At 48.6% G+C, this 12,252-nt stretch overlaps 1 protein-coding gene across 6 annotated transcripts in view; it reads left to right on the forward strand.

Annotated features, from left to right (window-relative positions):
• Positions 1-10: 10 nt before the first annotated feature.
• Positions 11-12,252, forward strand: part of Traf3ip1 (TRAF3 interacting protein 1) — a 43,445-nt gene continuing 31,203 nt past the window's right edge. For 3 of the 6 annotated variants that reach the window (XM_059277923.1, XM_059277925.1, XM_059277927.1), the window contains exons 1-6: positions 12-244; positions 3,694-3,762; positions 5,536-5,697; positions 6,868-7,005; positions 7,100-7,540; positions 11,932-12,003. In XM_059277923.1, the coding sequence (XP_059133906.1) occupies positions 122-244; positions 3,694-3,762; positions 5,536-5,697; positions 6,868-7,005; positions 7,100-7,540; positions 11,932-12,003 (1,005 nt within the window). In that variant the 5' untranslated portion in view covers positions 12-121. Of the gene's footprint in view, positions 245-3,693; positions 3,763-5,535; positions 5,698-6,867; positions 7,006-7,099; positions 7,541-11,931; positions 12,004-12,252 lie in introns of all 6 variants that reach the window. The other 3 variants (XM_059277924.1, XM_059277926.1, XM_059277928.1) reach the window with 2 other exon arrangements.

The raw sequence follows: 12,252 nt of genomic DNA on the forward strand, positions 1-12,252 counted from the left end.
TGGCGAGCTGCGGTGCACTGTGGGATGGGAGACCGGCGCGCCTGGACGGCGGGCATCTCGGGGCACCGGGCGGAGGCGCGGCGCGCGAGGAGGGGTGCGGGCGGTCGCGGGCGCCAGCGCCATGAACGCGGCAGTGGTGCGGCGGACGCAGGAGGCTCTGGGCAAAGTGATCCGGAGGCCGCCGCTCACCGAGAAGCTGCTGAACAAGCCGCCGTTCCGCTACCTGCACGACATCATCACTGAGGTGGGCGCGGGCTGGATGCGGGTCAGGTCAGGTTCCGGCCGAGGTGGGGTGAGGGTAGAGGTAAGGTGCGGGACGGGTTGAGGGTCGGGGTGAAGGTTAGGTAGGGTTGGGTGCGGGACGAAGTGAGTGTCGGGGTGAAGGTCTGAGTAGGGTGAGGGTCGGGTTAGGATGCGGGTTGGGGTGAGGGTCAGAATAAGGGTCGAGTCAAAGTGAGTATTCAGGTAGAGAGGGTCGGGTTGAGGCACCCAGTAGTGTGAGGGTCGGGGTGGGTGCCAGTCAGGGTTCAGGTCGAAGTGAGGATTAGTCCCGGGGTGAGGTGAGTGAGGGTCGGTGTGAGGGTCAGGCCCCAGGTGCTGGTTGGAGTGAGAGTGAGGTGAGGGTGGAGGTGCAGGCCGTGGTCAGGGTCTAGGTTGGGCTTCAGTTGGAGTCAGGGTAGAGTAGAGGGTGCTGGTCAGGGTGAGGGTCAGGATGGGTTGCAGGTTGGGGTTAGGTTGGAGGGTGGGTCATGGCCAGATGCAGGTCTGAGGCCTGGGTCTGGGGTCTAAGGTCAACCTGTGGATTGGAGGGCCAGGCTGATAGGGGAGGGTGCTGGTCAGGGTCCGGATTCAGGGTCTGGGGTTGGTTGTAGGTTTGGCCGACTGGGATTGGCTGGCCAGGTACAGGCCAGGTTGTGGGCTGGGACCAGGGTGAGGGTCCAGGCTAGAGGTTGGATCAAGTAGTTTGGATGGAGATGTAAAGGTCAAGGTCCAGGTCTGGAGTCCAGAGTCAGGCTGTAGGTTAGGGGCTGGAAGCTGAGGCTGGGGTTGAGGTGGAGGCCTGGGCTGAGCCCTGGGACAGGGTCTGAGGCCCAGGGTCAGGGTGCTGTTAGGAGCTGGAGTGTATGTTGGAGGCCTAGAATTGGGTTATAGTTGAGGCCTGGGTAGGGTGGAGGTCCTTGTCTGGGGCCTGACTAAGAGCTTGGCTAGGGCCAAGGTGCCTTTCATGTCGAGAACCCAAGCCTACAAGGTCTTGGGACCTGCCTTACTTTACCACCTCTTACAAAGGAGGCTTCTGGGCTCTCCCCCAAAACATCCCCCACCCACCCACCCACTTGCCATTGCGTCTCTTTAGAGCATATCTTCCATTTGTTAGCAAATCTCCAGGGAGGTACACTGAATGAGGTACACAGCATTGTACAACAGTCAAAATTGTGTGGAGTCTGTCAGGGCTCCTGGTAAATCCAGAGTATCACTGCAGGGGGTGAGCACAATTGGCATGCTACTCCAGAGGGTACTGTAGAACTTTCGGTGTTGTGGGGACTTAGTAGTCAGTCTCCAGAGTCCGAGGTCTTCCCTGGTTTTGTCCCTAAGACTTCCTCTCAGCAGGTTGAGCACCTTAGTCCACCCATTGCTTTACTCGTTTGGGCCTGCCTACCTTAGCTTGTCATGAGTGCTGTTTAGGAACATGGCCTTGTCTGTTAGCCGTCTTAGGTGTGTCTAGAAATGCTGTGGAGTCCACCCGACTCCCAAGGGGGCTCCACTGACTTGTAGTCTCTCCTCCCAGACTGTGAGGCATTTGCAGCACATCCTGGAAGGTTTGAGGAAGGGACTGGTTGTGTGGAGAGCCCCGGGCAGGCAGGCAGTTAGTTGCCGCCCTCCAAAATGAAGGAGTCCAGAAGAGTTAGCCAGCGTGGTGCCGCCCTATCACAGTGGAGACTGTCAAGAATTTTCAGATCACAGGTAGATAGCCTCCTGCATTCAAGTCACCTTTGTGGGTTAACCACAGCTAACTGACTGTTTCTTCATTAAGTAAGCCTCTGTTCTGTGACGTGAATGTCTCTTGTCACAGTTGCTGCTCACCATTTAAACTGCCAGTGTCCTGGGAAAACCTGAGCAAAGGTAGTTTCAGGAATGCTAGATTGGGATGCACTAATGGTCCACATGCTGGCTATCTTCTCTAAACCTTAGATCAGGATGCTCTGGTGGTCCATGTACCAGGTATCTTCTCTAAACCTTAGATCAGGATGCTCTGGTTGTCTATGTACCAGGTATCTTCTCTTATCTTAGATCAGGATGCTCTGGTGGTCCATGTACCAGGTATCTTCTCTAAACCTTAGGTCAGGATGCTCTGGTGGTCCACATGCCAGCTGTCTTCTCTTATCTTAGATCAGGATGCTCTGGGGGTCCATGTACCAGGTATCTTCTCTTATCTTAGATCAGGATGCTCTGGTGGTCCATGTACCAGGTATCTTCTCTAAACCTTAGGTCAGGATGCTCTGGTGGTCCATGTACCAGGTATCTTCTCTTATCTTAGGTCAGGATGCTCTGGTGGTCCACGTGCCAGCTATCTTCTCAAAATGACCCAGCACAAGCCCGCCCAGCTGAGTAGTGTAGCTCTCCTGTAGTTTGTTGTGAGATGGACTCTTCTAGATTAATTAATAACTAGCACGATGCAGCTAGGGTAGCTGTAGCCCCATCCCAGAGGAGGAGGTGGCATTCACAAGGGGCTGTGTTGCTGCCTATGTTTTTAAAGCCTGCCTCTTGGTAACGTGTTACTATGTATCATATTCCTGGTCATATGTGTCGTTACTGAGCACCACATTCACATTCATGATGTCTTTTTTTTTTTTTTAATTTAATTTTAAGTGCTGTTGCTACCTGTCTTACTGATTTCCTAGTAATTTACACCTCTGAGAACCCAGGACCCTGGCCAGATGTAGGGGCATGGAGGAACAGAAAATCACTGTCCTTCTTTAGAGGTAACTAGGGCTACAGGTTACTTGTGGGGAGGGGCATGATAGGGAGAGAACAAATGAGATTGTATTGGGGAACACTCCATTATGGTAAGAAATGAGAGACTGTTCTGGAACTTGTGGTTTTAGATACCCAGGCTAAGTAGCTCCTATTCTTTCTGGAGGCCATTTTTCCCATTTGGTTTGAGTGTGCTGGTGAAGGATGTGTGGTCAGGTCCTCTGCAATAGAAAAGCTGTTTGTGTCTCCTTGGAGTGCTTTGGTTTGTGGTCTCAAGTTGCTGCAAAGGATCTGGAGTCAGGCCTGGCGTGACCGTGGCCTCGGCTCCAGCCACCCCATATAACTTTGGTTCCTGTGATGGAACTTGTCGGTCTGGACTAGTTGGTTGTTTTCTTTTGTTGAGTGTGTACTTCCCAGCTTTTCCCTGTCAGTCTCTGGCCTCAGTGGGAAGCTGTCCCGGGCACCTCTTGGTCTTCCCTGCCCTACTGTGAACTTGCCAGCACCTGCTCAGTGTTGGTAGTCTTTGCCGTCTTCATAACTGTTCTCTGAAGCCTGGCCCTGCATTTAGTAGGCATCAGACCTTTGTTGAGGAAGGGGATGAGGCAGTTAGAGCTGTAGGTGTGGCTGCATTCTGACCTCTCCTGAGGGGTTCAGTGGATGAGGTCAGTGAAGGGGCTGTCCAGTGAGGTGTGTATGATGGTTCCTTTCTGTCTTCTGCAGGTGATTAGGATAACTGGCTTCATGAAGGGCCTCTACACAGATGCTGAGATGAAGTCAGATAATGTCAAGGTGGGTTCTGCTGTGAATTCCTTTTCTGCACACCCTTGCCTTCAAGAATACAGCATGTTTTACAAGCTGCACACTATTGTGTGTATCCTGCCTATGCTGACAGATGGTGGAATGCAAGGCTGGTTGATTTTGAGTTGTGTGTACCCTCTCTTGTTTCATTTTCTCATTCGTGGTAATTGCATGCCATGCTAAATTTATCTACTGAAAAACAGATTCAGGGTTCGAGTGAGCTCAGCTGGTAAAGTGCTTACCACACAAACATGCAGACTGAGTTATATTCCCCACAGCACTTGAGTGAAAAGCTGGGTGTGACATTTCCAGAGCTGGAGAGGTGCTTGGTGACCAGGTAGCGCTTTAAAACCCAGAGATTTTTGTCTCAAAACACCAAGTAGATCTATCCTGAGGAATGGATGATACCTGAGGTTGATCCCTGGCCTCCATATGCACACACACATGCATGTGCACATATACATACAGAAAGAAAAAGAAGCAGAATTACAACCAAATGTGGTGATGCATAGCTGTGATCCCAGCACTTGGGTGACTAAGTCAGGAGGACTGCTGCAAGTTCAAGGCCAGTGCAGATTGCACAGTGAGTACCCAGCCAGTCAAGGCTACAACAAGACCCTATCCCAAAAAGCAAAAGTAGCCGGGCATGGTGGGGTACACCTGTATTCCTAGCCCTTGGGAGGCTGAGACATGAGAATCATGAGTTTGAAGCCAGGGCCACATAGACCTATAGGCTGAGTTTTTTGTCAGGACCGCCTGCTCCCAAATAACCACACAGAGACTTACTATTAATTATAAATGCTCAGCTGCTAGCTTAGGATTGTTACTAACTAGCTCTTATAACTTACATTAACCCATATTTCTTATCTATGCTCTGTCACATGGTTTGGTACCTTTTCTCAATATGACAAATTCATCTCCTGCTTCATCTGTGTCTCCTGATGACTCTTTTGGCTTTGCCCTTCTTCTTCTTAGCATCCTCTTAGTCTGGTTCTCCTGTCTAACCTTATCCTGTCTAGCTATTGGTCAGTCAGCTTCTTTATTAAACCAATCACAGTGACATATATTCACACAGTGTAAAGGAATATTCCACATAGACCATATCTCAAAAACAAACAAAAAGCCCAAAACAGATTGTTTTGTAGGTCAGTACTAGCCCATTAATGGCATTGAAAGCTTGAATGAGTAGAATTTGTTGTAAACAATGAAAGTTCATAAAAGGTTATCAAAAGTCAGAAATTCTGAATTTGTCATATATCTAAAAATAATTTTTCATATAAAGAGAGCCATTCTGTGCCTATTGAATATACTGAGGATAGTACAAACTCCTCAAAGTATTTATATAAAAATCAAAATTTTATTTTAAAATACTTTTATTTTTTGAAAATTTCATTCCTTTATGCAGAGTATTTTGATCATATCCATGCACCACTGCCTCCCTCCAACTCCCCTGGTACTCTATACTATCTCCCTCCCAAGTTCATGGCTTTCTTTTTAAGAAAAAAAAAAAAGAAAAAAACCAAAACCAAAAAACTGTGCTCTGTGTGTGTGTGTTCATGTGTGAGTGCAGTGTCTATGGAGTCCAGAATAGGATGTCAGATCCTCTGGAGCTAGGGTTAAGTGAGTTATGAGCCACCTGATTTGGGTGCTGGGAACCGAAACTCAGGCCTTCTGTAAAAGCACTATACACTTTTAATTACTAAGCCATTTTTCCAGCCCTGAAGTATTTATTTTAATATTTGTCTCTTATATGGAAATATTCAGGATAAAGATGCAAAAATTAGCTTCCTACAGAAGGCCATAGATGTGGTCATGATGGTCTCAGGAGAACCCTTGTCAGCAAAACCAGCAAGAATTGTGGCCGGGCATGAACCTGAAAAAACCAATGAGCTGCTTCAGCTGATTGGCAAGTGCTGCCTCAACAAGGTAGGTGGGAGCCCACCTTTTGGAACTCTTCCTGGTAGGCAACTTGTCCTAGACAGGTAGAGCTGGCGTGGAACGCTTTCCTGGTTCATGCTTGTGGAACAGATGGAGCAGGTGTGGGGGTGAGCAGTTCCTATGCTGGTTTCTATGGTTATTTGGGAATTGGCTGGTGGGACAGAAAAGTCCAGCTACAGAGAGCTGTACAGTACCCTGGATGGCTGTGAGAGATGCAGGAGCCAGACTCTGCTTTTGATGGGACTTAGTAGTTTTCTGTTGTGTTAAGTTCAAGTGACAACCATCCCAGCTGGCATATAGTTTCATAGTTTGATACATTAGTGACAACATGTGGTCATCACTGTCATCCACTCTTCATTTGCAAAACTGACCTCCTTACCCATCCCGGTAACAACCTGTCCCTCTCTGTCACTGTGAGTGTGACTGTCCACATACCTCATGTATGTGGGAGTATTTGTCCTTTACTAGCATGGTGTCCTCAGAGTTCATCCACGGTGTATCAGGGTCATTTTCTTCCCACTTAGTTAGCAATACTCTGCTCTGTGGATCGACTACATTGATGGTCCCCTCATCTGTTGAGGGACGTCTGTGCTGCTTCCACATGCTAGCTGTCACAAACAGTGTCTCTGAGAGTGCAGAGTGGAACTTTCTCTTCAGACCAGTTTTCAGTTCTCTTACTGTAAACCCAGGAGGGTGGTGGCTGGGTCATCCTGATTGTTCTGTGTCTGATATTGTGAGGGCCGCCATGTTGTATTCCCGAGGACAGCAGCACTCTGCCTTCCCAGTGACTCACAGGCTACACTTTTCCTCATCATACTTCAAATTTTAAAATTTCTTTCGTAATAGCTGTATTAATGGATGTGTGGCGATTAGATCCTGGGATTCTGTTTGAAGACATTTGTAGTGCTATCTGGGTTACTGGAGCCACACACATGTCCACACTGACAGTTTGGGTAGAGGTGGTGGCAGGATTATTAGCTTGGGTGTCTTTAGTAATGGCTGTCAAATGTGGTGTTTGTCACTAACATTTTATATTTTATCCTCCAAATGTCCTTTACAGTAGGGAGGAAGTCTGTTTAGTGAACTGTCCTTGAGCGCTGCATTTTCAATGGTTGCATGTGCTAACATCATTTCTCCTTCCCTGGCATGGCCAACAAGCTCTCCAGTGATGAGGCAGTGAAGAAAGTCTTAGCTGGGGAGAAGGCGGACTCGAGAGGACGGCCCTTACGGACCTCCAAAGCCCATGAGGCCGACAACAAGAATGTGAAGGAAGAAGAGTCCAGAACTCATAAAGAGGTGAGTTGTAGGCTGCACATCTTTGAAATAGCAAGTCTTTCTAATTTCAGTAAAATGTGAAAAATGATGCACATGTGCATATATTTTTCTTCAGGATAAAAGAAGCTCTGAAGTAAAGGAGAGAAGCACCAGTGCAGAGCACAGACAGAAGGAGGAACTGAAAGAAGAGAACAAGCCACGGGAGAAGGAGAGGGACAAGGAGAGGGACAAGGAAAGGGACAAGGAGAAGGCAAAGGAGCCCGACAGAGACCGCCACAGAGACCCTGACAAGGACAGAAGCAGGGAGGGAGAGCGAGAGAAAGCCAGAAGTCGGGCCAAGCAGGACAAGGACAGAAGCAACAAAGACCGGGACAGAGAGGGTGAAAGGGACAAGGATCGGGAGAGGAGGAGCGAGGGTGGGAAAGAAAAGGAGAGGCTGAAGGATCGAGACCGCGACCGGGGAAAAGACCGGGAACGGCGGAAAGCGAAGAATGGGGAGCATTCCCGAGACCCTGACCGGGAGAAAAGCAGAGATCCAGACAAGCCAGAGAAAAAGGCATGGTCATGATCAAGACTTATTTATTTAGTATTCTTATGTTTATGTGTATGTTTGAATGAGTTTATGTGGACCATGTATGTGCAGGAGCCCCTGGGGCCTGAAGAGGGTATCGCATCCCCTGGTCTGGAGTTACAGGAGGTTCTGAGCTACCGTGCCGATGCTGGGAACTGAACTCAGGTCCTCTGCAGGAGCAACCAGCACTCATAATCCCTCTATCCCTGAGGCCTGCTCAGCCCTGCTCAGGGAGAGCTTGGTGTGCTCTCTAACACAGCATCTGCCCTACTTTTACATTTTTAAAGACTTAGCTTTTATTTTTAATTTTTTACAATTTGTGTGAATGTGTGTCACGTATGCTGGAGGCACAGGTGGTTGTGAGCTGCCTGGTGTGTGGGTGCTGAGACTTGAACTCTGCATCTCTGTAGGAGTTAGCAGGGACGCTTAACCACTGAGCCATCTCTCCTGCTCATGAACTTGTCATCCTGGAAACTTTGTAACTGTGAATTGTGGCTGTCTTTGATTCCTTGTAGTTATCCAAAGAGATACCAGGTTTTTAACCAGGTATCTTTAAAATTTTTTTATTTATTTATATTTTATTTATTGTTATGTATCGGTGCATGAAGTGTGTGTAAATGTGGGTGTGTGCATGCCACAGTGTGGAGGCCAGAGGACAACTTTTCGGAGTTGGTTAGGTCTGGAGATCTAGCTCAAGGTGCTGGATTTGCATGAAAAATGCTTTTACACACTAAACTGTCTTACTGGCTTAGTTTTTAAAAACTTTAAATGTTTTTGTCACTTATTAATAGTAGTTCAGCCATTTAACTCAGCATTATTCAGGAAGCTTTCAAACATTTAAAATATCCTTAAGCACATACTCCGGATGTTACTTATGTTCATTGTTGAATCCCTAGTTTAATAGAGTCAGCACATAGTAGGTGTACAGTAGACCTTAGGTCTAATAGAGTGCTGGCACATAGTAGGTATGCAGTAGACCTTAGGGGGAATAGTGAATCTAGTATCCAGACGAGGGATGGTCGGTTTTTCCGATTGAGTCTTTGGATAGTGTTGATCAGCTCATAGCAACTTCTGAAGTGTCTGGAGCACTGAAGGGTGAATCCCGAGAGGAAGCCAGGCAAACTCGCTGTCAGGTGTCTTCTGTCCTCAGAGTTCAGTGTTTGACAGTTCCCCGCCAGGCCTAAGGGGAAGCGGCAGCTGACAGTGGCAGCCGATTTGCTGTTGGCCTTGCTTTGTCTTGCTAGATGATTCAGAGGTCTTTTGCCTGCTGCCATTTGCAAATTGTGTCATTTGCCACATACACAGGTGACTGTAGGTGCGATCCCCCTTGGAGTGTGGACATGACTGAGCTTATTAAGGATTAGAGCTACTTTCTTTTTTTTTTTTTAATAGTATATTTTTAATGTTAATAGCAGAAAACTAATTAGTTAAAAAGTCAGTTTAAAACAATACAGGTCATTGCTGCTACTTTTCATTGCTACCAGAACAAGATGGAAAGATCCCATTGCTACTTCTGTAAAATTACACTTTGGTCATAGAACACAGAAAAATAAAGTTGAAACTGAGCTAAAAGTTTCTTCTCTGCTGGCTAGCTTTTACGGTGATGGAAAGTGTCATGCAGGTTGTTATGGGAGGAAAGCCACCAACAGTCTTACTAAACCCTTTGTGCTGCACTCCCGATCTGCCTGGCAAGACACGCCCGTTGGTGTACTAGTGGCATGGCTGTTATGGGGTCACCAACCATTTTCTGAGGGAGGCCTACTCCGTTGGAAGGAATCAATACCTGGTGCAGTAAACCTGGTCAAAAACCCTTGGCCAGGGAAGTCGTAGAACCTAGTGGGAAGTAGAGCTACTTTCAATGTGTTTTTTTTTTTTTTTTTTTTTCACACATTATAAGTGTCATAAGACTTCCATTTTCCTGTAATTCCTGTTTAATGATATTTTCAGGTAAAATTAAGGTTGGCCAGGAAATCCTCTGGCTTCTCATTACTTCCTGAATGCAGGTGACTGGTCACTTTTTTCATTGCTGTGACAAATACCTCACAGGAAACAATTTTAAGGAAGGTTGGGTTTCCTTTGGTTTATAGTTCCAGGGTATAGTCCATCATGACAGAGAGGACTGAACAGCAGGCCTTGGAAACCTGTAGTTGCAAAGCAGTTCACCTTTTCTTTCCTATTCATTCGACCCCAGCCTATGAGGTGATGCTGCCCATGGTCAGCAGGTCTTCTAAGTTCAGTTAAATCTAGATAATCCTTCATTGCATGTCCAGAGAATCCTCTTATAGGTGACTCTAGAGCCCAGTGGAGATCAATCATCGTAGGTCAGGACTCCTTTTCCCGATGTCTTTCTGGTGACCCAGTATGCACAAAGCATCCTAGAGAGGCTGAGAGCCGCCTGCTTGCAGCTGCTGGCCAGAGAGCAACCTAGATATGGGCTGGTTCTAAACCCACCTATGGCAGTCATCTTGCTCTGGTGACTCCTCTGGAGAGGAGTGGGCGCTGTGGGACCAGCCATGCCGGTGTCCTATGACTGCCTGTCTGGGTGTCAGCATGTTCCTTCATTAGATCTGGTGCAGTGAGACTGTGTGGCTTCGTGGATAATTGTGTTCAGTGTTCTGTTGGGCACTTACTTGGGTGTTTGCTATTTAAGTCACATTTCAACTTCCCACGCACATCCTGGAGTAATGTACCCTGTGTCATAATGTTCCTGTGTCATAGTAACCTGATGAGTTCCTTGATGAGTTTGGGAAATCAGCTATTTCCTGTCATTACCTCTTGTTAGTGGCCTAAGGAGATACTTTTCATTGAGCTGAGTTTTGAGAGGCAATAGCTTGTTCTGCTGTTTTTTAACTGTGTGCGGCGGTCCCTCATGGAAACTCCAGATCAAGCATCCACATGTCCTGCTCACTAAAGCTGCTGATGCTGTAACTTAGTAACAGAAAGGCAGTTCCAGAGAGGAGTGTTTGGATGAGAACCAAATGCAAGTGATTTGTTTCAGAGGATGGGAGACCCCAGTCAAGTGAAGTTGAGTTTGCTGAGATCTCCTGGTAGTTTTGTCTGTCTGGCTCTTCTGCTGTTGATCTGGGGATGCCTTTATTGTGCTCTCTGGGTCTGGGAAACCAACAGTGAAGCTTGCTGTGGCCAGAAGTGCCATGCAGGAACCCCTGGTGTTTTGCTGCAGCCACGTCCCCTCTGGCCAGTTGCCAGCCCCTGCTCTTTTACTGTCTAGAAGGAGATGTCTTCCGGCTGCCTCGTGGACTTCTGTGAAGAAGGGTGTCGTCAGAGGGCTCAGCAGGGCTCAGCAGGGCTCCAGGGTGGGTGCAGTCAGGGGTGGGTGCAGTCAGTGCCGTGGTAAGGGCAGTCAGGGGTGGGTGCAGTCAGGGGTGGGTGCAGTCAGTGCCGTGGTAAGGGCAGTCAGGGGTGGGTGCAGTCAGGGGTGGGTGCAGTCAGAGGGTGGGTGCAGTCAGGGGTGGGTGCAGTCAGGGGTGGGTGCAGTCAGGGGTGGGTGCAGTCGGGTGGGTGCAGTCAGGGATGGGTGCAGTCAGGGGTGGGTGCAGTCAGTGCCGTGGTAAGGGCAGTCAGGGGTGGGTGCAGTCAGGGGTGGGTGCAGTCAGGGGTGGGTGCAGTCAGGGGTGGGTGCAGTCAGTGCCGTGGTAAGGGCAGTCAGGGGTGGGTGCAGTCAGAGGGTGGGTGCAGTCAGTGCCGTGGTAAGGGCAGTCAGGGGTGGGTGCAGTCAGTGCCGTGGTAAGGGCAGTCAGCGGGGTTCCAGGGTGGCAGTGGAGCCTAGCTGCTGGCTCAGCCTTGCTGGGGCTTGGCCACCTTCTCATTGCCTCTCTGAGGCTAGAAGCTATGGCTGTGAGGGTTGAGGCTGACCTGAACTCAGCAATTGCCAGTGATCCCATTCTTCTCCATACTTCCACCATGAACTCAGTGATGCCAGTCTGTCTGCTTTTGTCCAGCTCCTTCAGAGAGCTGGTTTAAGGACTAAGATGGTATTTACAGTACTCATGGCTCCTGACAGTGTTTTCCCTCCCGTGTGAAGAGTCCTTCTGCTCCGCAGTTACTGCGTCGTCAGGGGACGCCCATAGGACAGGAGTGGGGTCACAGCCACCCCCCTCACTTCTGGATCCTGGCCGTCCTGTGTGATTTCCCGAGAGCCCTACGTACCTGAGGGTGTCTCCAGGTCCCCTCAGTTTTCTTGGGAGACTCTTGGGATTTGTAGGCAGAGGACCACGGCTCTCAGACCTGGAGTGGCAGTGTGCTCCCGTGTGAGAAGTCTCGTTTGTTCCTCAGTGTCACGTCCTGTGTCTCGGGGGTTTTCTTTACGTTGTTAATGCTACAGATTTTAACAATCCTCCTCCTCCTTCTTCTTCTAGTCAGCAAGCTCAGGGGAGATGTCTAAAAAGTTGTCAGATGGATCTTTCAAAGACGCCAAAGCAGAGATGGAGGTAATGTTTCAAAACGGGCTTTCTCTCTCCTCTCTCTCTCTCTCTCTCTCTCTCTCTCTCTCTCTCTCTCTCTCTCTCCCTCTCTCTCCCTCTCTCTCCCTCTCTCTCCTTCTCTCCCCCTTTCCTTTTCTGTTGCCATGATAAAACATTGACTGAAACCAACCTGGGGGAGGTAAAGGTTTATTTGCCACATCACAGTCTGTCATCAAAGGGAGCCTGAAGGCGGGAACAGAGTCCATAAAGGACCAC

The sequence above is a fragment of the Peromyscus eremicus genome, chromosome 13, assembly GCF_949786415.1.
Source record: "Peromyscus eremicus chromosome 13, PerEre_H2_v1, whole genome shotgun sequence".
NCBI lineage: Eukaryota > Metazoa > Chordata > Mammalia > Rodentia > Cricetidae > Peromyscus > Peromyscus eremicus.